The sequence below is a fragment of the Boleophthalmus pectinirostris genome, unplaced genomic scaffold, assembly GCF_026225935.1.
Source record: "Boleophthalmus pectinirostris isolate CB_2022bp ecotype Guang Dong unplaced genomic scaffold, ASM2622593v1 HiC_scaffold_15, whole genome shotgun sequence".
Taxonomy (NCBI): Eukaryota; Metazoa; Chordata; class Actinopteri; order Gobiiformes; family Gobiidae; genus Boleophthalmus; species Boleophthalmus pectinirostris.
The window spans coordinates 14,025,459-14,048,011 of record NW_026571070.1 but is presented as its reverse complement, the minus strand read 5'-3'; the positions used below and the strand labels follow the sequence as shown (position 1 = coordinate 14,048,011).

Below are 22,553 nucleotides of genomic sequence, written 5' to 3'. Positions count from 1 at the left end.
TTATTAGTCTGTCTACATCTCCAAACTCAAAATGCTCTGTTCCACCTTGTGATGTCATGAAGTTGTAGTTTTCAAGTTAACAGCTGCATTTTACCTTTGGTTGAGTAGAGATTGGAAATTCCAGGACTGAAATTATTCAAATGGTTCTAGTGAAGATGTATGGAGTTTAACAACACAGTGGAGCACTTCCTGTATTAGCACATGGCATCACAAGGTGGAACAGTGCAGTTTCAGTTGGAGAGAAGAAATCAGCTTAAGTATGCAAGGTTTGTGTGTTAAATGAGTGAAAAAAAACAAAAACAAAACACAATTCCAGGTATGTTTTAGATCAGACATGTCAAACTAAAAAAAAACTGGCCCGCAACATAATTAGATTTGGCCCGTGAGACGTTATTTATTTAAAATTTCGTTATTTTTCTATTGTGCTTGTTCTGGATTCAATGTTTAAGCAAATCTATTATTAAAAATGTATTTTAATAATCTCGAAAGAAGGGAAAACATGCAGATACAGTTGAAATTTCAATAAATATTTAGTTTGGCCCACAGCTTAGTCCCAGTTTTTTAATTTTGGCCCTCTGTGAATTTGAGTTTGACACCCCTGTTTTAGATGAAGTAACAACATTATAACAGATCAGAACATGGCATAATATGGACCTTTAACAGCAGATTACACATGTGTTTGAGTGAAATCTATAACCTTTTGTCATAAGGTAATATAAAGGACTGCATTCCCCAGGAGGTCTAATAAGCGATAATGTCTCTAAATGTCACACTTTAACGTCGTACTTTAATATAACAAAAGTAAAGGTGACATTTTCATGATCAATTATATGGGTGCTGCTCACATATGCTTCAGTCAGTGGAAACAATTATAACTGATGATGACAAGTGTCCTGCTTTAGTGTTATTGTGACATAATGGTGTTTTGTATTAACGTTATTTCTTATTTCTTCAGCAATATAACACCTTTCAGAATGTGTTACTGTGACAGACCTGCGCATAACAACAAAGAAAGGAGATTGGGTAAAGCACTAAGGCTAAAACAGTACTTCAAGGGCCCATATTATGCTATTTTCTGATCTGATGTTATAATGTTGTTTCCTCATCAAAAACATAGCTGGAGTTGTGTTTTGTTTTATTCACACAGGTTTAACACACAAACCCTGCAAATTTACGTTCTTCTGAGTTCTTCTCTGTTCCATCATTGTGGTCTGGAGAATCAATCATTTTTCTTAGTCTCAGTGTTAAAAAACAACAACATAAAACTAAAAAAAAACATGCCTCTTTAGTCTAAGCTGAACCTAACCTGGAGTAGGGTCTCATACTGCTTGGTGGCTGTAATAGTTTACCGTAAAACTGTTTGAATGTTCTGAAGTATGGTTTTAACTTTCTATTTCCATGGAATCATGCAGGTGACTTTCCACCTCCAGAATACTATGTACTGCTACATTTTACAGTTTGAAATATTAGTATCATGATAAGAGATGTGATAAAATACTGATACACTGTAAAACTAAATTTGATGATACAGTATGTGGGCTGCAGGGGTCCTGTCCGCACCTCTAATCCGATTGGCCTCTGAAGTGCCCCTGTCAATCAACTGACAAGAAGAACAACCGGAGAATTCAATGATCATTGATGCAATTCCACCCCAAAACTCTTGGTGGCAGTAGACCTATTGTGTCTATTTTTGTATTTGCACTGTACTGAATTCATCATTCTTGTGCTTGGCCCCTGAATGTAACATGTGGCCCCTTAATGGCCACTGTTTCAGAAATATCCTAGAACCCCCACTGGTATTCATACACTCCAATGAGTATTTTTTGATATATTTTACAACCTAATTTTAGGATAGCGCTACAATTTGTTGCTTGTTTGGAGAAAAGAACCTTGTTTATGCAACACATTTGACATATTCACAGTTGCTGATGTATTGAACTGGGGTAGTTCATATTACGTTTGTGCAGATTGTGGTTTAACAAAGATATATCATGTGTAATATTTTGGTGACATGTAGAGCTATATCGTGATAATATTGTATCTTAAAGGACCCTGTGATTCCCAGCCCTAAACAGTGTTGGGAGAAACGTGTTATAAAAGTAACAAATTACTGTCATGCATTGCTTTTTGCTGTAACGCAGTAATGTAAGGCATTACAGGGAAAAAAAATAAAATTTTTTACCTGGTACAAATGTCAGTAACGCGCATTACAATGCTTTTTTAACCTGGATTGAAGTGGTGGATTTTTCGTTTTTCTTCATACAAATTTGCTAAAATCACCACAATATCAACAGAAGTGAAACGCCGGAGGTGCACCCACATAGACCTTCGGGTGATCATGAGCGAAAAGACCGGTGCAGAACTCTACGCTCCACGGACCTAAACGCAGCTGACACCTGATAACGCTGAGGTTCTCTCAGGGGCTGTCCTAGATTCCAAGTTCTAGTCCAAGATTAGTCCTAGTTTGGTCCTGGTTTAGTCTTGGTTTAGACACGGTTTAATCTTAGTTTAGTCCTGGTTTAGATCTGATTTAGTTTTGGTTCAGACCTAGTTTAGTCCTGGTTTAGACCTGGTTTAATCCTGGTTCAGTCCTCCTGGTTCAGTCCTGGTTCAGTCCATATACAGCTCAAAAGTTCAGCATCTTTGCAGTTATTTTGGTGAGAGTAACTTAAAAGTACTGCAATAGTCATGTAATGTCTTACATTTTAAATGCAGTGATAATGTAATGTAACAAATTACTTTGAAATGACAGTAACAAGTAATAAATAACACATTACAGTTTTAAAGTAACTTGCCCAACAGTAGCCCTAAATATAATTATGCCTATAGATCACAGAGGCGTTTTCAATCTCCTAAATGTTATATATTATCACATACAGTCACCTCATAAAGATATCCTAGTAGGTTTAATACACTGTTGTGGTGGAATAGTTCGTCATATTCAAATCTTCACTCAAACGTCACTTTTGTTTATAACCTGTGACTGCCTCCACTGTGATCGACCCCACAGCTTTCCTTCTGCAGAGTAAATTATGAAATGTCTTTGGACTGAACCTGAAAACGAGATTGATAGACATCTTGCATGGCGTAACTTTTCTGTACTTTTTCAATTTACATTTCAAAGTTAAGGTGACATTGCTCAGGTTAAGTGAAGCTGTAGATGTGGAGCAGTTCGGTTAATGTGATTCTGTCCTCCGTCTGCTTTCTGTCAGATGTTCATTATGTATATGCCCCCCACACACTGTTTTTAATCAGGGGCTGGGGCCGTTGCAGACACACAACGATAACTTGCATCATTCGTGGTGTGTTTGTGGCACATTGAATCAAACAGATGGATGGAGGAGACAGGAAAGCTCTCAAAGTCCTCGCAGAGTTTAACACAGGGGACTCCATCACCTTTAGAGGCATCTGCTCTGCCAGTCACATCCACGAGACGGGGGACGTCTGAGCCGAGCCTAATGCCGCCGCAAGTTGCTCACTTTTCTCTTTCTCGCTTTCGTCTTCTCATTTTTATCTTCCTCTCTCCATCCCTCTATCACTTTCTTTCTCTCTTTCTCTCTCTATGTATTTTACTCCCTCTCTTGCTCTCTCTTTCACTTGTTCTCTTACTCTGTGCCTATCTCCCTTTCTCTATCTATTCCACTCTTTCTCACCCACCTTCTTTCTTTGTTTCCCTTTCTGTCTCTCACTTTCACTCTTTTACGTGATTTCTCTCATTCGTTCCATCACTCTCTCCCTTTTCCTCTCTCTTTCCCTCTCCCTCTTTCTCTTTTGATCTATTTCTCTCCCTCCCTCACTCTCTATGTCGCTCACTCCCTCTCTGCCTATTTCTCTCTCTCTCACTCTCTAACACGCACACACTCTCTCACTCTATTCCTCTCATTCTCCCTTTTTTTTGGTCTCCCTCTCTCCCTTCCTCCTGCTTTCACTCTCTCGCTCTTTGCCTATCTCACTGTCTCTCCCTAAGTCCCTCCTTCTCTCTTTCCCCCTCTCTCATTCTCTGTCTCTCACTTTTGCTCTTTTTCTCAATTTCTCTCTGCCACTCTCCCCCTCTTTCCCTTTTCCTCCATTCTCTCACAATTTCTCTCTCTCTATCCCTCACTCTCACTCTGTCTCTCTACATATCCCTCTCTCTCAACCTATCTTCTCTCTTTACGATGCACCTCTCTTTCCCTCTCCCCCTCTCTTTCTCCCACTTTCTCTTTCATCCTCTCTGTCTTTTGATCTATCTCCCTCCCTCTCCCTCTCTGCCTATTTCTTTCTCTCTCTCTTTAACACATAAACACACATACACACTCTCTTACTTTACCCTGTCTTTCTCAGTTTCTTACTCTTCCTCCTTTCGCTCTCTTGCTCTCTTTTTTTCTCGCTCTGTGCCTCTCTCTATCTCGCCATCTATCCCCCTCTCTGTGTGTCCCTATGTCCCACCATTTTTATCTCTCACTTTCACTCTCTTTTTTCTTGATTTCTCTCTCACTCCCTCTCTACACATCCCTCTCTCTTCCCCAGTGTCTCTCTATGCTATACCTCTACTTCCCTCTCTCTCTTTCTCCCACATTCACTTTCGTCCTCTCTCTTTCGATCTCTCTCCCTTCTCCCTCTCTCTGTATGTCTCTCACTCATGCTCTGCCTATTTCTTTCTCTCTTTTTCACACTCTCTTACACTTTCCTTCTCTTTCTCCCTTTCTTACTCTCCCTCTCTTTTTCTGCCCCCCTCCTCCTCCCGCTTTCTCTCACTTTGTCTATCTCTCTTACTCTCTCTCTCCCTATGTCACTCCTTCTCTCTCTCAATCCCTCTTACCCCCTCCATCCCTCTCCCTCCCTCCCTCTCTCCCTCCGTCCCTCTGTATCTCTCTCTTTCAGATGGTAAGGTTTAGAGTGCTGGAGACAGATTAAATATCAATATGGATTATTCAGACTCTGAAAGAGGAAGTTGAAAGTTTAAGCCGTTTCCTTGAGTTAAGTCTCTATCTTTCTCAGACACAAAGAGGGGGATTCTGGAGACTATGAAAAGACCCCGGTCTAATGCAGGGTCAGCTCCCACTCACTTCAACTGCAAATGAATGTAACGCTCATGTTTTTATGTTACGGTACAATGACAAAGTGATTTCAGTGTTGATGCAGGATCTCCAGAAGATTGCATTCTTTTAGAGCTGCGAAGAATGAATCTGCAAATATGAACGTAACCTTGTCAACAATTCAGTTTAAGGCATTCTTGCAGTAGAGATCAACCAATATTTTTATTTTATTTACATTTTTTTCATAGCTCATTTCTCTTCAGGGACTAGGTCAGGAATCGGAATACACTAGATGGTTCGCAAAAACCCCAAAAGTGCGAGTTCGGGCACAAGCCAATCAGCAAAGAGCCAAATATTCTGTGTTGGCAACGATTCCCGAGATCGAGGATTTAAAGCTGGAACAAAGAGAATGATTTGTGAATTTTAACAAGGGGAAAGGTGTTATTGCCCTTGTTCCTATGGGATTTGGGAAAAGCTTAAAATACCAGTTAGCCCTGTTTGCAGCGCATTATATACGTTGGTTATATAAGTTGGTTATATAAAAAAGTACCCGCCTGCCATCGAGTAAACGAATCCTACTGCTGCGAGGTCAGATGGTTTCCACAAAGTGAAACCAACTGATGAATCAGGCTAGATGCTGATACCAGTTATTTAGACTGCAGAGACACCGATGGCAGCTAAACTCTGTTGATATTTTTGTGTCGATATGTAGGGCCAAATTTTGCAATTTAAATTTACAACAAACTCACTCTGATCCCTTTTTTAAGTCCTTAATGCCTAAATTTAAATAGACTTATATAGACTCTATATAGACTTAAAATAAATAAAATGTTTTGTGTGTGTTTTTGCTTTTAAGTAGATGGTAAATTAAGTTGAGATGAAATAGAAATTTGGGTATGTTGCAAATTTGCGACACTAGAAACAAGTGATTGCCAGAATTTCCTAGGAAGGTCCTGCATATGCATTACCCGGCATTGGAGAAATGCAGCTGCTATCTCATCTTATATCTTGATCCAAACGGTTTGTTGAATCTTTGTGACAGTTGGCATTAAATCATAAACCTATACGAGAGCAGTTGAAATGCAGCATTAAGTCTATTCTTTAGGCAGCAGGTTGGCCAAAACCAAATATCGGCCTGTGCTGGACTTTTAAAGCCGACAGCCGATTCATTATAAAGTACAAATATGGGCTGATATTTGCACTTGTATATGTGATCCACCCTGATGGAATTTTATCTTCTACATTTCACACGTCCTTCAATGCCGTTTCGCCTCCTGAGCCCTACACTGATGTAAATCCAAAGATAATTCCATGGTCCTCTCTTACCCACATACATAAACACAGGTATAATAATCACATCGTATATTACACAAAATTGAGTCCTGTAAGCTTTAAAAATATACTCTCTGTAGTTTTGTTTCATGTTTGAGTAATCAAGCTCAAAATTGTTCCATGAATGTAGTTTTTTAATTAACCAGGTCTGAAATTATCCAAATGATTCTGGTGAAAGTGTATGCAGTTTAAAAACACTGTGGAGCACTTACCAGTATTGCCACTTGATCACAAGATGAAACAGAGTGTTTTCTGCTTGAGAAGAACTTGCGCCTAAATATGCAGGTTTCTGTGTTAAACATGTTTGAATGAAACAAAACACAACTCCAGTTATGTTTGCGATGAGGAAACAGTTGTTGTCGTACTCGAAACCGGTCGCGGTCCCGAGACCAGCCTTGAGACTGCTTTTTTAGGGTCTTGGTCTTGTCTTGATCTTGATGGAGCTTAGACTCGGTGTTGTCTTGGTCTTAATGGAGCTTGGTCTCAGTCTTGTCTCAGTTTTGATAACGCTTGGTCTCAGTCTTGTCTCGGTCTTGATGGCACTTAGACTCGGTCTTGTCTCAGTCTTCATGGCGCTTGAACTCGGTCTTGTCTCGGTCTTGATGGCACTTGGTCTTAGTCTTGTCTCGGTCTTGATGGCACTTAGACTCGGTCTTGTCTCAGTCTTCATGGCGCTTGAACTCGGTCTTGTCTCGGTCTTGATGGCGCTTGGTCTCAGTCTTGTCTCGGTCTTGATGGCACTTAGACTCGGTCTTGTCTCAGTCTTCATGGCGCTTGAACTCGGTCTTGTCTCGGTCTTGATGGCACTTGGTCTTAGTCTTGTCTCGGTCTTGATGGCACTTAGACTCGGTCTTGTCTCGGTCTTGATGGAGCTTGGTCTCAGTCTTGTCTAGTTATGATGACGCTTGGTCTCAGTCTTGTCTTAGTCTTGATGGCACTTGGTCTCGGTCTTGTCTCGGACTCGAGGTCTGACACTCGACTAGTGTGATCGTATTTCATTACGGCCGGTAAATGTGCAGAGGCTAAATATCAATGCAAATCCAGTAAGCTCATGAAAAAAGCCTCTTGATTAACTTGGAAGCAGTTTTCTGTAAACTGCCAGTGGAAGAGAGATTAAAGAAGAGGTTCTCAAACTATAGGTCTGGATCCAATAAAAGGGGCGTTTTAAATGCAGTACAGTTTACTTGGCCTATTTAAAGCCTAAATCAACATTAACCAGATCAAATGGAAATATATGTATAAAAAAAAAAAAAAAAAAGGTGCCAAAATACAAATAAATGTAGAAAATGACAAAGATGGTCTCGATTTGGTCTTGATGGACCGTGGTCTCGGTCTTGTCTCAGTCTCGACCTTTAAAAGTCTTGATCTTGTCTCGGTCTCAACTCTCAGAGGTCTTGGTCTTGGCCTGGTCTCGGAACCCTGTGGTCTTGGACTGGTCTTGGACTGGTCTTGGTCTCGATTGGTGTGGGCTTGACTACAACACTAGAAACATTATAATAGATCAGAAAATACTGTAATATTGCCCCTTTAATCTGCAGATCTACACGTTTTTTATCAACTCCTATTTAAACCACTATTACTTCTGACAAGCCTCTGCACCGCTCACAATTGTTGACGCCGAGTTTAAATTCAGGAACTGCTCCGGCTCATTCGTCTCTGTCTGAATCTTTCTCCAAACAAGACGAATGAATCCCTCTGCGAAATGGAAAATTTATGACAACAAAGAACCATCTCTCTCACAGTTTGGCCACATTTTTACCATTCTACACCAAATTTGTTATCATTAGTTTATGCAAAGTGTCTAAGCCTGTTTCCCCGACTTAAAATATGACGTTTGGTTGTAAATTATTTCTCTAAATGCTCCAAAAACATGAGCAGCACTTTGTAGCTGTATGTAAAACTGCTCCAGGGAGGACTGTCTCATTAAAAAGTTAAATCCCTGTGCCATTCAAAACAATATATTCTCAGTGTAATTATGAGATTTCCAGAGGGATGTTTTTAACTCACAAATCTGGCAACCATTTGTGAGCAGACAACTGTAGCTTTGACGCATCGTGTAAGACAAAACAGTATGATAATGGGGAGTAGTAGTAGTAGTAGCAGTAATAGTAGTAGTATTCACTATAGTACTGCCAATTTGTAGTTTTATCATAGTATTGTATTTGTAGTACAAGTAGCAATAGAATTAACAGCAATTATAGTAGTAGACTGTAGTACAGTACAGTAGTAAAAGTAATAGAATTAGTAATAGTAGTAATAGTAGTAATAGTATAAGTAATAATATAAGTAGTAGTAGTAGTAGTAGTAGTAGTAACAGAAGTAGTAGTAGTAACAGAAGTAGTAGTAATAGCAGAAGTAGTAATAGTAGTAGTAGAAGTAGTAGCAGCAGTAGTAGTAGTAGTAGTAGTAGTAGTAGTAGTAGTAGTAACAGAAGTAGTAGTAGTAACAGAAGTAGTAGTAATAGCAGAAGTAGTAATAGTAGTAGTAGTAGTAGTAGTAGCAGTAAGTAGTAGTAGTAAAGAAGTAGTAGTAGTAGTAGTAGTGTAGTAGTAGTAGTAGTAATAGTAGAAGTAATAATAGTAGAAGTACTAGTAGTAGTAGTAGTAGTGGTAGTAGTAGTAGTAGTAGTAGCTGTTGTTGTTGTTGTAGTAGCAGTAGTTGTAGTAATATTAGTAGAAATAGTATTCATAGAAATAGTAATAGTAGAAGTAGTAGTAGTAGAAGTAAAAGCAGGAGTAGTAGTAGTAGTAGTAGTAGAAGTAGTTGTAATAATAGTAGAAGTAGTAATAGCAGAATTAGTAGTAGTACAAGTAAAAGCAGTTGTAGTAGTAGTAGTATTAATAGTAGAAGTAGAAATAAAAGCAATAGAAGTAGTAGTAGAAGTAGTAGTAGTAGTACTATTCACTACTGACTAAAGTGATTCCAGTTTGCAGTGATTATCAAATTATTATAATTGTAGTAATTGTACAGCAGTAGATGAAGTAACAGCAGTAATAGCAGTAGTAATTCCAATATACTGTATGTAGCGATGAAAATGTAGAATATTTATTTAGTAGTAGTAACGGCGTTTCTGCCTTAATGGTTGGAATAAGATCAGTCATAAGGTAGTAGTAGTCGTAGTTGCAGTCATAGTACTTTTAAAACAGAGCTGGGAGACATTTGTATTTGTAGTAATAGTAGAAGTAATAATAGTACTCCCATAGTTTGCTGTAATATAAGAGTAGTAGTGGAGTGGTCGTGTTGTGGAGATATTTCCTGAGTGGTTTGTTGATGGATGTTTTCCTGCCAGAAAACACAGACAGTTTACTAACAGCGCCTGACAGCACTTTGTACCTCACACTGCTCTCTCTCTCTCTCTCTCTCTCTTTCTTTTCTGACAATCTCTCCTTCTCTCTCTCTTTGTTAGCTCTCTTTTCTTCTCTCTCTCCCACCCACCTGCATCTCCCTCCCTCGTCTCTAACTCTCCCCCGCTCTCGTTCCTTCCTTCTCTCTCTACTTTCTCTTTATCCTTCTCTCCTTCAACACCGCACCCAACTCTCCCTCCCGCTCTCCTCTTCTCTCGCTCCTTTGACTCTCTTTCCTTCTCTCTCTTCCCTTCCTTCTCTCTACTTTCCCCTTGTCCTTCTTTCGCTCACCCTGACCCATCTCCCATCCAACTCTCCCTCCCTCCTTTGTCTCTCTTTCCACTCTTTCATTTTCTCACTTCCTTGTCTCTAACGCTTTCCATCTCTCTTTCCTTCCTTCTCTCTCTACTTTCCCTTTGTCTTTCTCTCGCTCACCATGACCCATCTCCCATCCAACTCTCCATCCCTCCCTCCTCTCTCTCCTTCTCTCGCTCCCTTGTCGCTAACTCTTTCCCTCTCTCTTTACTTTCCCTTTGTCTTTCTCTCGCTCACCCTGACCCAATCCCCATCCAACTCTCCATCTCTCTCTCCCTCCCTCCTCTCTCTCCTTCCCTCGCTCCCTTGTCGCTAACTCTTTCCCTCTCTCTTTCCTTCCTTCTCTCTCTACTTTCACTTTGTCCTTCCCTTGCTCACCCCAACCCATCTCCCATCCAACTCTCAATCCCTCCTCTCCTCTCTTTCACTCTCTCGCTTCCTTGTCTCCATCCATCTCTCCTCCATCTTTCCTCCCTTCTCTCTCTACTCTCACCCTGACCCAATCCGAATCCAACTCTCCATCTCTCTCTCCTTCCTTCCTCTCTCTCCTTCTCTCGCTCCCTTGTCTCTAACTCTCCCCCTCCATCTTTCCTTCCTTCTCTCTCTGCTTTCCCTTTATCCTTCTCTCGCTCACCCAACCCAAACCCGATCCAACTCTCCATCCCTCCCTCCTTTGTCTCTCCTTCCTCTCTCTCTTTTCTTTCGCTTCCTTGTCTCTAACTCTCCGCTCTCTTCCTTCTCTCTCTACTTTCCTTTATCCTTCTCTTGCTCACCCCAACCCATCTCCCATCCTCTCTCTCTTCATGCTCCTTCTCTCCCTCCCTCCATCCTCCATCTTTCCTTCCCTCCCTACCTCCTTTATCTCTCTGTCCTCTCTCTCCTTTTCTTGCTCCCTTGTCTCTAACTCTCCTCTCTCTCTTCCCTTCCTTCTCTCTCCACTTTGTCTTTGTGCTTGTTTCCTTCTTTCGCTCACCACGACCCAATCCCCATCCAACTCTCCATCCCTCCCTCCTCTCTCTCCTTCTCTTGCTCCCTTGTCTCGAACTCTTCCCTCCATCTTTCCTTCCCTCTCTCTCCTCTACCTTTGTCCTTCTCTCGCTCACCACGACCCATCTCCCATCCAACTCTCCATCCCTCCCTCCCTCCTTTGTCTCTCCTTCTCTCACTCCCTTGTCTGTAACTCCCTCCGTCTGACTTTCCTTCCTTTCCTTCCTTCTCCACTTCCTCTTTCTTTCACTCGCTCACCCGACCCAAACCCCATCCAATTCTCCATCCCTCCCTCCTCTCTCTCCTTCTCCCGCTTCCTTGTCTCTAACTCTTTCCCTCTCTCTTTACTTTCCGTTTGTCTTTCTCTCGCTCACCATGACTCAACCTCCATCCAACTCTCCATCCCTCTCTCCCTTCTTTGTCTCTCCTTCCTCTCTCTCCTTCTCTCGCTCCCTTGTCTCTAACTCTTTCCCTCCATCTTTCCTTCCTTCTCTCTCTACTTTCCCTTTGTCCTTCTCTTGCTCACCCCGACCCAAACCCCATCCAATTCTCCATCCCTTCTTTCTCTCTCTCCTCTTGCTCCCTAGTCTCTAACTTTCCCCCTCTCTCTTTCCTTCACCCTCCACCACCCCACACCTCTCTTCCTCTATCCCATCTCTCCTTCTATTTTTCCATTTCCCTCATCTTGCTCCATCTCTTGTTTCTCTGCTGCCCTCTTTTTCCACTTTCGCTCTCTCTCTCTTTTTCCCTGTTTCTCTCATTCTCACCTCTCCCCGTTTCTCTCTCACTCTGTCTCTCTCTCTCTCTCTCCTCCTCCTCTCCTCCCTTCTCTCTCTCTGTCTCTTTCTCTGTACAGACAGCCCACACCTCCTCTTATAAGTGATAGATTCCTGTTTCTAAAGCCCTCTGTGTTCTTTATATCACTACAAGTGGGTCAGATGGAGCTGGTGACAAACGAGTTCTCCTCAGGTGAAAACTGTCCCACTGACTCACAAAAGCACCGCACTGGATGGACGGTGAGGATATACTTCAATATATAACGTTAAAAATACAGATATAATGTTAAAATATAGACTAGATGAGAGAGTTTTGGTAAGATTGTAAGTATGAATGATTGATGATAGAATTGCTTTGCAGGTGCACTACTTTTCTTATACATACTGTATCATTTTGTCTTATTTGAACCAGTCTCTTGCTATTTTTACCATTTGTATTTTTGCTCTTTGTTATTACATTATATTGTGTGCAAAATAATTTCCCTTGTGAATCGATAAAGTTTGTCTAAGGCTCTATAGGTTGTGTTTAATATATAAAGCTACAAAGCAAACTCTAATTTGGACTTGAAGTGGTTTAGATGAATTATCATTCTTTGTTTGATATCGCTGCAATTCTGGTGCAGCTCAAACAAATTATTCATACTTGTAAATCACACAGAAAAGCCATTATTTGAATATTAAAGGGCCAATTTGGGGCTATTTTTTAATCTATGTTATAATGTTGTTTCTTCATCTTCCAGTTAAGATCAGAGCAGATGACTAGAACATCTCACCCATGTGTAAATTTTGATCTGGCCATTCCCTTTAAGCGTCCTGTGATGGGACAGTCGGGTTTCTCATACACAGCAGCAAAAAACTGGAACACGCTTCCAGCTGAACTTAAAACTTGCACAAACTACCACAATGGGCTAAAACAATGTCTTCTGAGCAGCAGGCCAGTCAACATTAGGCTTCTTCAAACATTTAAACATTCTGACTGATTGTAAAACAGATGTATTGTGTTTGACTTATGGCATTTGTCTTGAAGGTAATGTTGTTGATGAATTGTATTTTAGAGCAGGAGTCCCCAACCCTTGGGCCGTGGGTCATTTGGTACCAAGCCAAGAAAGCGTGAACCCTCCCTCCCATACACCACGTGGAGAGTGCCTCGAGGGCTGTGTCTCTAAACCAGAACTAAAACCAGGACTAAACCAGGACAAAACCAGGACTTGGGGTATTTTGCTTACAATGGCCAACACAGAGAATGTGATATATATGAAGATCAGAGCAAGCACCAATGTGCAAATGTGTCGCTCTATAGTGAGTCAAGATTGGGGGTGCATACCTATGTTCTCCCAGGCTCAGATGAGCTGGAGCAGGGAGTGATATTAAGTGCCTCGGCCTGAGAAGCAGGGAATAGCGGTGCTGGGGAACATCGGACTGTTTCCCCAAACGGGTGCTTATTTCTACCGGAAAATATATCGGTGAAACGTCAATCAGACCAATTCTGGTTCGTTTGCCGGTGTGAAAGGACCACACTGGAGTCTATATGCTACATAGTAATAACAATTTTATTGCCTGGTGCGGACCAAATAATCGAACTAGCAGTGTGCCCTAAACAGGACTAAACCAGGACTAAACCAGGTCTAAACCAGGACCAAACCAGGTCTAAACCAGGTCTAAACTAGGACCAAACCAGGTCTAAACCAGGTCTAAACCAGGTCTAAACCAGGTCTAAACCAGGTCTAAAACCAGGACTAAAACAGGTTTTAACCAGAACTAAACCATGCCACACCTCCTCGCGCCTCTTAAAAGTATTAAGTACTCTATTAAGTATGAAATATTAAGAGCCTCAACTCTACTGAACAAAAGGTAAAAGGTAACTGTTAACTTGGAAACTACCATTTCATTAGGTGGAACAGACCATTTTGAGCTTTGGAGATGTAGACAGATGAATAATAAAGGATTATTCAAACATGTGTGAATGAAACAAAACACAACTCCAGGTATGTTTTTTGATGAGGTAATAGCATTCTAACATGGCTAAAATCTCACCATAGTCCATCTCTCCATCTTGCGTAAAATAGGACCTTTAAATTAAAGAGAAACAACAGTAGGAGAAACAGCCTACTCTAAACACAATCCAATATAATAACACAAAAGACTGAGTTAAACCCTCTGCAGATTGCAAATAAATCCTCCACCATTGACAGCACTCTTGGACCAAAGCAGGACATAATGTTGTGTCCTCAAAGCCTTTCCTCAAAAAACAGCTCTTATTATTACAGTACACAGGGGTGAGGTCTGTGTCAGTCCTGGAGCGGAACCATGGTTCTGCTTCAGCACACTGGCTCGTAGCAGGGGGGGAAGGATTAGGACGTGACGCAGCCTGGACACACCACCTGCCCTATATTCTTGGTCCCTGTCCTGCTGTTATAATGGAAAAGGCATCAGGGTTCAGACAGGTCCACGTAGTCACCCCGGGGCGGGATCAGGTCAGAGCCAAAAGAGGAGATATGCAGGTTTAGCTCTCAATGCCCCAGCCCCTGCAAACATGTGAACGGATATCTCACTCTCACATATGGGACTAAAGCAGGATTATGTGTACACAGACCAGAACTACTCTATTCTACTGTAAGCTGTACTTGAGTAAAAGTAATTAAAGGGACTATATTACACAAAACGGACTCTTGTGAGCTTTAAGCCATGTCAAAATGTTGTTAAATCCTCAAATTGACAGCTTCCTTTTACCTTTTGTTCAGCAGAAATTGCCAATTCCAGAGCTGAAATCATCCACATGATATAGTGAAGGATGGATTTTAAAAACACAGTGGAGCTTTTCCTGTATGACATCACAGCGTGTTTTCTGAATATGTGAACAAAATAAAACACAACTCCTGATATGCTTTTGATGAGGACACAACATTATGGCTCTGTTCAGACTGCAGGGCTTAATGCTAAGTTTGGATTTTTTTGTAAAATCTGATTTTTTTGCGAGGTCGTTCACATTTCCAGTTAAATGCGACTTGGATGTGATCTCCGGTGTGAACTTTAAACGCCCCAAAATTGTCCCGCATGCACATTGAAGGACACAACGACGTCACAGGCAGCGAGCGTGCTCAGTGTTTACGGAAGTCGCCTAAACGCTGGGCTTGTCTCCCAATATATGGTCCAGTTCGTTGTAAAATGGACAAGTTACACGTCCATGACCGCTTTGTTTGTTTGCGTCTTTAGCCTCCTTGTATTTGGTTCGCAGGCTCTTTATTTTTCATTGACACTGGAGCCAGGACCGCCTGTAGCCACGCTCGGCCATTTCTTTGGCAATCATTTCAGAACCCCCCTCATTCCGATAAGACCCCTCCAATTTGGCCTGAATACAGCGATCCCACCAAATATTAATTAACTCACTAACCTCGCTTTCCTTCCCTTGACTAGACTCTGAGCCTGACGTGTAGGTGGGAAGAATGCGACCTGGCCGTTCAGACTGAAGTCACATGTCAAAAGATCGGATATGTATCGGTTTTAGGAGCACATATCCAAGTGGCCTGGGTTGCATTTGCAAAAAATCGGTTCTGTCATTAAAAGATCAGATACAGGTCACATAGGGGCAAAAAAATCAGATTTGGGTCACTTCAGGCTGCAGTCTGAACGTAGCCTGACACAGAAAGTAGAGTAATATGGGCTCTTTAATGCCATGGAAACAAGCAGTAGCGGACCCCCCTTCCAGAAAAGTGGCAGTTCATTGTAGCTTCCGTACATTGATTAATGCTGCTCACATACAAACCTAGTAGTAAAGTTGGTGATTGTTTTCTAGTTCTAGTAGAATATTTTATATAATTGGGAGCAAGACACATCACACACCTTGCTGATGTAGTAGGACGTGGTGTGATGTAGGGCTACATACATAAGTGTCTTGCCTAATGACACAAAGTAAATTCACTAATAAAATGATTTCTCAAGTAAATATTTAAGTAAAAAAAAAACCTCAATATATTAATACTATTGACTGGTATTCTCCCTGGCCTCAAAGAGATATAGGAAGATTACTCACTTTCACAATGACAACAAACAAAGTCGTGCCATTACCGGGAGTGAATCATCGCGCACAAAGATCAGGAGTGATTATTGACTCGTGGCTGTGGTAATGCATACAGTATGAAAGCACTTTATGTGAGTAAATATAGACAGATGGGCCATTGATTAAACCTTCATGTAAATCTGTGAAGAGAAAACATCAAGGTCACAGACACGTGAAAGCGAAGAGGAGAAAAGTTAGAGAAAGGAGGATGCAGCAACTGATACTCTTTCTGATCAGAACATGTTAAAATAAAGTTCAGTTTGAAAATGAGGTATGAAGAAATGAAAATGCATGAATTACACTGATCATTTTGTAATTAGTTTAGGGCTGTAGTCCTTAATTGGTCAGTGTTTTAGTTTACCAAAATTGTAAACGAACCATTTTATTTTTTATTTAGATTTGGCAATTTTAGTAAATATATAAAAAGTTTATATGTAAAAAAGCAGTTTAAACTCATTATTTAAGTTTCTGTCTTTATATAAATACATTGTGTCCTAAGACATTTTCTACATAAATAGTTGTTTATGCATGAAATCTGTGCACTTGTACTAGACTACACTTTGGGTCAGATCATAAACTGTATTAAAAAGTGGACTATGGGGGCAAATTTGGAGCTAAATTCCCTATTAAGAATAGGAATTTATTCACAGACAAAGTAGCAAATAAAAACCACAATCATGTAGAGCGGGTTAATACGAACATTTTAAAGGGACAGTCCGGAATTTTTGGACATAGGGACCTCATTTCCGAGTGAGCCAGAGTGTTGGAGATGTGTGGAGACACTTTTTAAAATATTTCGACCCAGTCCTTGTATTTGCAGAGGTCACTGGTGCTAGGCTAGTGCATGTCAATGGCCATAGTTATCCTGCCACTAAAAACAGTCTTACCCACTCCACAAAACACCTGAAGAAAATGTATTATTAGACCAGTCTGTTGATGTAAATGTCTGTGTTGATAGAATAATGTCTGAAATTAAACTAACCTTACATCGCATGAATCGTCGCATGTTGAGGGACTATTTTCTCACATATCAGTCCGCCGCTGCCAAGCTTTCTATCAGAAACTACAACTCATTGCTGCTGCTCAGACATAAATCCTTCAAATGTGTCGACACAGACATTCACATTGATATTCTGGTATAATAATAGATTTACTTTGGGTGTTTTGTGGAGTGGGTAAGACTGTTTTTAGTGTCAGGCTAACTATGGCCATTGACATGCACTAGCCTAGCACCAGCGACCTCTGCAAATACAAGGACTTGGTGGAATATTTAAAAAAGTGTCTCCGCACATCTCCAACACTCTGGTTCACTAGAAAATGAGGTCCTATGTCAAAAATTTCAGACTGTCCCTTTAAGACCAAAATGAGGAGGCTAAAAGCAGCAGTTACAGAGAGAGAAGTGACAATTTTCCAATGTAAAATCAATTGGAGCCAGAGTTGATGGAGCTGCAAGTGCCTCCATGTTGGCAGCTAGCAGGTTAAGTTAGTTATGTTCATCTTTACAGTCTGTGGGTTAGATACACAGAGATACATGATAGTTTACAGAGCTTTTGCCACGCCCCCTTTTTATTGATTTGATGTTGTCTTTAGTCGACCAAAAATGTCTTTAGTCAATTACAGCCCTAGTAATTAGTCACATTTACTGAATCAATTAATGCAGAATAAAAGTGTGGTGGACAAAAAAACAAGCATAATTTCTCCAACTTTTAAGTTTTTTACGATTAGCAACTGAGTGCATTCATACTACACAGTTAATTTATTCGGCAATGAAAATAATACAGTGTAGATGGATTTTTACAAAAGAAACAATGGCAGCCTTTTATTTTGTTGTCTCATAGGACTTTTTTTATCAAATTGAAATGCAAATCAAAGTACACAAAATTGGTTTTAATTGAGGAATATTGTGACCAGGGCAACGTTATTGTTAATGTTTTATTTTGTTATGAAATTCGCAGAGTGCATTTTCTCTTATGCAAACAATATGAGGTTTGGTTGGTTGAATATTACAGTAAAAATGAAACACTTTTTACTTAGAATTTTTACAACTAATGAATAAGCAGTTTTAACCAAGCTGTCAAATGGTAGAATATGGAAGATGATTTGTTATGTTTGAATTATTTTTATTCTGAGTTTTAGTTGCTGAAATTTTAAGTATACTTTTTCAATATGTTTCAAATTCAAAATACAAAGTTCACCACATATATTTTCTATCCATCCATCCATTTTCTTCGGCTTCTCCAGGGCCGAGTCACGGAGGCAGCGGTCTAAGTAGGGACTCCCAGACTCCCAGACATATATTTTCAAGCCCTCAAATTCAAAAGTCAAAATTCAGAGTGTAAAATTCGCAGTAAAAAATTCCACAGCAAAGATCCAAGTTGACAAGGCCAAAGCAATCGATAATGGGAGTGAGGAGGACAGAGGCTGTTTGTTGTTTGTTGTTTGTCGTTGTTATTGGCTGTTCTCATCTGGGGCAGGTTTAGACTTAAGAAATCAAAGCGAGGAGGTTTTGATGAGGCGAATTCTGACCAATCAGATCGCTTCACTGCACCATTTCCTGCTTGGTTACTAAATTAGATCTGGTCACTTTGGATCGATTGCTTAGGCCTTGGCATCTTGGATCTTTCCTGCAATTTTTTTTCACTGAGAATACATGCATCCTGAATTTCGGACTTCCGGTCATAGTGGGAAGGGTTCTCCGAAAAAGTGAGCATCAAACTGCCATGTTTGATTTCCCAATGGGATGCGTCTATTGTCAAAACTGATCTTTTCTATTCTTTTGAACCATATCGCTTTTGTTTCTGGTTCTGATATTGTCATATTTTAGTTATGGAATTCAGACATCGTAATTGTGTGATTGTCGGATGTCCTAACAGTGGAAAACAGGCTTTGGAAGTTTTGCGAACTCCATAACTGTAAAATGAATTCAGATCTGTGTGACTGCAAACCTCTGTTCAAACTGTTTCCCTTCCCAGTGGAATTGAAAAATAGTGAAAGGCGAAGGAGATGGGCAGTATTGATACACAGGAAGCACGAAAAAGGAAACCGTTGGCTGCCTAAGAAATCATCCTGAGTTTGCAGCGAAAATTTTGTATGTGGAACAGCAACAAAGCAAAATCACATTTGTTAAGCGAGAGGTACAGAGGACAAGCAGGGCGAGCTCACACTTTCTTGTTCTTGTGGTTTTACAGCAACATCACGTCTTGGTCGCTTTGCAGTGGAAGGTGTTTCTTGGTGAACAGTTGGTGCCTTTTGCTTTGGCGTTGACTTTTTAAATTCGTAACAAAGGTTGAGTAAAGGATTGGGATTTTACTTTGTTAGCACTCCACATACAAAATGATCGCTGTAAACTCTGGATGATTTCTTAGGCAGCCAAAGGTTTCCTTGGTTGTCCTTCCTGTGTATCAGTACTGCTCATCGCCTTTCACTATTTTTCAATTCCGTTGGGAAGGGAAACAGTTTGAACAGAGGGTTGTAGTCACACAGATCTGATTCCCTTTTGCAGTTATGGAGTGTGCAAACTTCTGAAGCCCGTTTCTCGAGCCGTTTTCCACTGTTAGGACATCCAACAACCACACAATTACAATGTCCAAATCCCATAACTAAAATATGACAGTATCAAAACCAGAAATAAAAGAAATATGGTTCAAAATAATAGAAAAGATCAGCTTTGACAACAGACGCATCCCACTGGGAAATTAAACATGACGGTTTGATGCTCACTTTTTCGAAGAACCCTTCCCAGTATGCATTGTGCGATGACCCGAAGTCCAAAATTCGAGATGCATGAAAATATTTGTGCTGAATATTTCAAAACTTGACATTTTATTTTAAATTTTAAACACTTTGAAAATGCACACTTAAAATCACAGCAACTAAAATTCATAATAAAACTAATTCAAACATGCTTTTTCAGAGTTAAAAACCTCAAAGTGAGGCATTTAAAATTCTAAATATGATGAAACAAATTATCTTCCATCCTAGAACGTATCCGTAGCCATTACTGTCCTCTTCCAGGCTATAGGATACATCTTTAGACACCTATGCCAAATCAGTATTCACATCACGGCACCTTTCTGATGCAATGATTTCCATGGCGACCACAGATACAGATATATTGTTTAAGAAGTCCATGTAACACAAGCTGACTGCGGTGAGAGAGTGTGACCTTCTCCTCTCTGTGTATGACCGCTGCGTGTGGAAACAGGAGTCTTAGATATTACACTGTGTATGTGTGTGTCTGTGTGTGTGTATGTGTGTGTGTGTGTGTGTGTGTGTGTGTGTGTGTGTATGTATATTAGAGCGTGACCCCACTCACACAGTTAGCGTACAGATGGATTGTGAGGCCTAATGTCCATGTCTCTGCATATTAACAACCTCTAAACACACAGGTATAGAGGTCTGACTCTCCTCTCCCTCCTTCCCTCGCTCTCTCTGTCTCTCTCTCTTTTTTTTTCTTCTTGTTCTCTTGATCTTCTTCACCGTCTCGCTTGCACCTACTCTCTCTCTCTATCTTGTGCTCTTTCTGTCTCTCTCTCGCTCCTTTTTTTCTCTTCGCTTTCATATTTTCTATCTTCTATGTCTTTTATTTGTGCCTTTTCTCTTCCCCCTCTCTCTCCTCTCTCTTTGCCCCTCTCTTTCTATCACTAATACACACTCTCTTCATTTCTTTCTGCTCTCCAACTACTCTCCCTTTGACTCTCCCCCTCTCATTCTTTCTCTCTCTCTCTTTCTCCTTCTCTCAACATTTCTTTGCACTCTCCCCTTCTCCTCTCTTTTTTCCTCTCTTGCTCTGTCTCTCTCTTCGTCATATCTCTGTCTCTATCCCTAACCCCTCTCTCCATCTCTTTCTGCTCTCCATCTCTCTCTCCCTCTTTTCCCTCCTCCTTTCCTTCTTCCTTTCTCACTCTGCCTCTCTCCCCTGCTCTCTCTTCCTCTTATCTCTTCCTTTTCCTCACCCCTACCCCATCTCCCTCCTTCTTTCTCCCTTTCTATTGCTCTCCAGATACTCTCCCTTGCTCTCTCCCTCTCTCCTTCTTCCTGTCTCTCTTCCTCCTTCTCTCTCCATTACCTTGCACTCTCTCCTCTCTCCCTCTCCCTCCTCTCCTCCTTTCTCTCACTCCGTCTTTGCACTGCTCTCTCTTCATCTTCTCATCCCTTTACCTCTTCCTCAACCTCCACACCTCTCTCCCTCCTTCTTTCTCCCTTTTTTTGCTCTTCGAATACGCTCCTTTGCTCTCTCATCCTCTCCTACTCCCTCTCTCGCTGTCTCTTATCTCTATCCCTCTCCCTCTCTCTGTCTGTTTCTGCTCCTTTCTTTTTCTCTCCAAATACTCTCCCTTTCTCTCTCACACTGTCTTTCTTCCTTCCACTCTCTCTCTATCCGTCCTCTCTCAATTTACCTCTTTCTCTGTCCCCTCACACTCTCTTCATTTGTTTCTGCTCTCTAACTGCTCTCCCTTTGGCTCTCCCCCTCTCATTCTTCTTCACTCTCTCTGTCACTCTTCCTCCTTCTCTCCATTTCCTTGTGCCATCTCCTCACTCTCTCTCCCTCCTCCTCTCCTTCTTCCTCTCTTGCTCTCTCCCCCCTCTCTCCATTTTTTCCGCTCTCCCCTCACTCGCCCTTTGCCTCTTTCTCACCTCCTCAACCCTCTCTCCCTCCTTCTCTCTTTCTTCTTCTCTCCAAATACTCTCACTGGCTCTCTCCCCCTCTCCTTCTGCACTCTCTTTCTCTGTCGCTATCCCTCTCTCCATCTCTTTCCGCTCTTTCCTCACTCCCTCTTCACCCCTCTCTCTTTCTTTTACTCTCCAAATACTCTCCCAGTCTCCTTCTTCCTCCCACTCTCTCTTTACTTCTCCCTCCCTCCTCCCCCTCTCCTCCTCCCCCCCTCCGTTATCCGTTAGTCCGGTCGGGGGCACGTACTTGGTGTCAGCAGGATGACGGAGGTGACGATCAGGGAGCAGATGACCAGAATGACAAGGAGCGCGATCGCTATTCCCTTCCAGTTTCTCTGCGGAGGATTACTGCCCACCAGCTCCTGCAACACACAGCACAGCAGCGGCTCACACGGGTGTACGCGGGCTCAGGACAGTTGCCATGGCGATTAACAATCCAAAACTAAACATAAATGACAAAAATAATGACAGGACGCTGAAACCCAGACATGGAGATTCGGATTAGAGAGAGGAAAAAGCAAAAAGTGATGAGGTGAGCCTGAACACTATTAGAAAAAATACATTACATCAATAAATAATCAATAAATAATCACTGTCTATCTTAAAAGCTGTTTTACTCAATTATCAAACCACAAAAGTTGAAAACAAAAGTACAATAAAACACAAGAAGTGGCAGTAAATCCCTTTCCTTATATCATTAACACTGCAAATTTCATCCAAAATGCAGGAAAGCATCAGTTTAAACCATCACTTAACAAAATAAAGTGTGTTGTCTTTTAGTTTTATTGATCAATTAGACAAGATGTAAATTAGACAAGATTTGACTGTTGTTTACAATATAGTTTCTAGGTAATGAAATGACCTCTCTCTGCTCTAAATGAGTCAAACCTGTCATATACACTTAAAATATACATCTAGCTCTAGTAAAACATTTGACACATTAATAATATTCGCAAGTTTCCATATTCAGTTTCGTGTCCAGCTTTAGAACAACTATTTACAGCCAGTGCTCAGTCAGTCTGCTCTGAGCTCTGTCTCTTCTGAGTTTGTG

General features: G+C 41.0%; 1 protein-coding gene across 1 annotated transcript in view; it reads right to left on the bottom strand.

Annotated features, from left to right (window-relative positions):
• The window catches only part of LOC110171014 (dipeptidyl aminopeptidase-like protein 6), a 416,594-nt gene that overhangs the window by 154,962 nt on the left and 239,079 nt on the right, over nt 1-22,553 (bottom strand). The window contains 1 exon segment of the mRNA XM_055151254.1: nt 21,750-21,864. Coding sequence (XP_055007229.1) covers nt 21,750-21,864 — 115 coding nt within the window.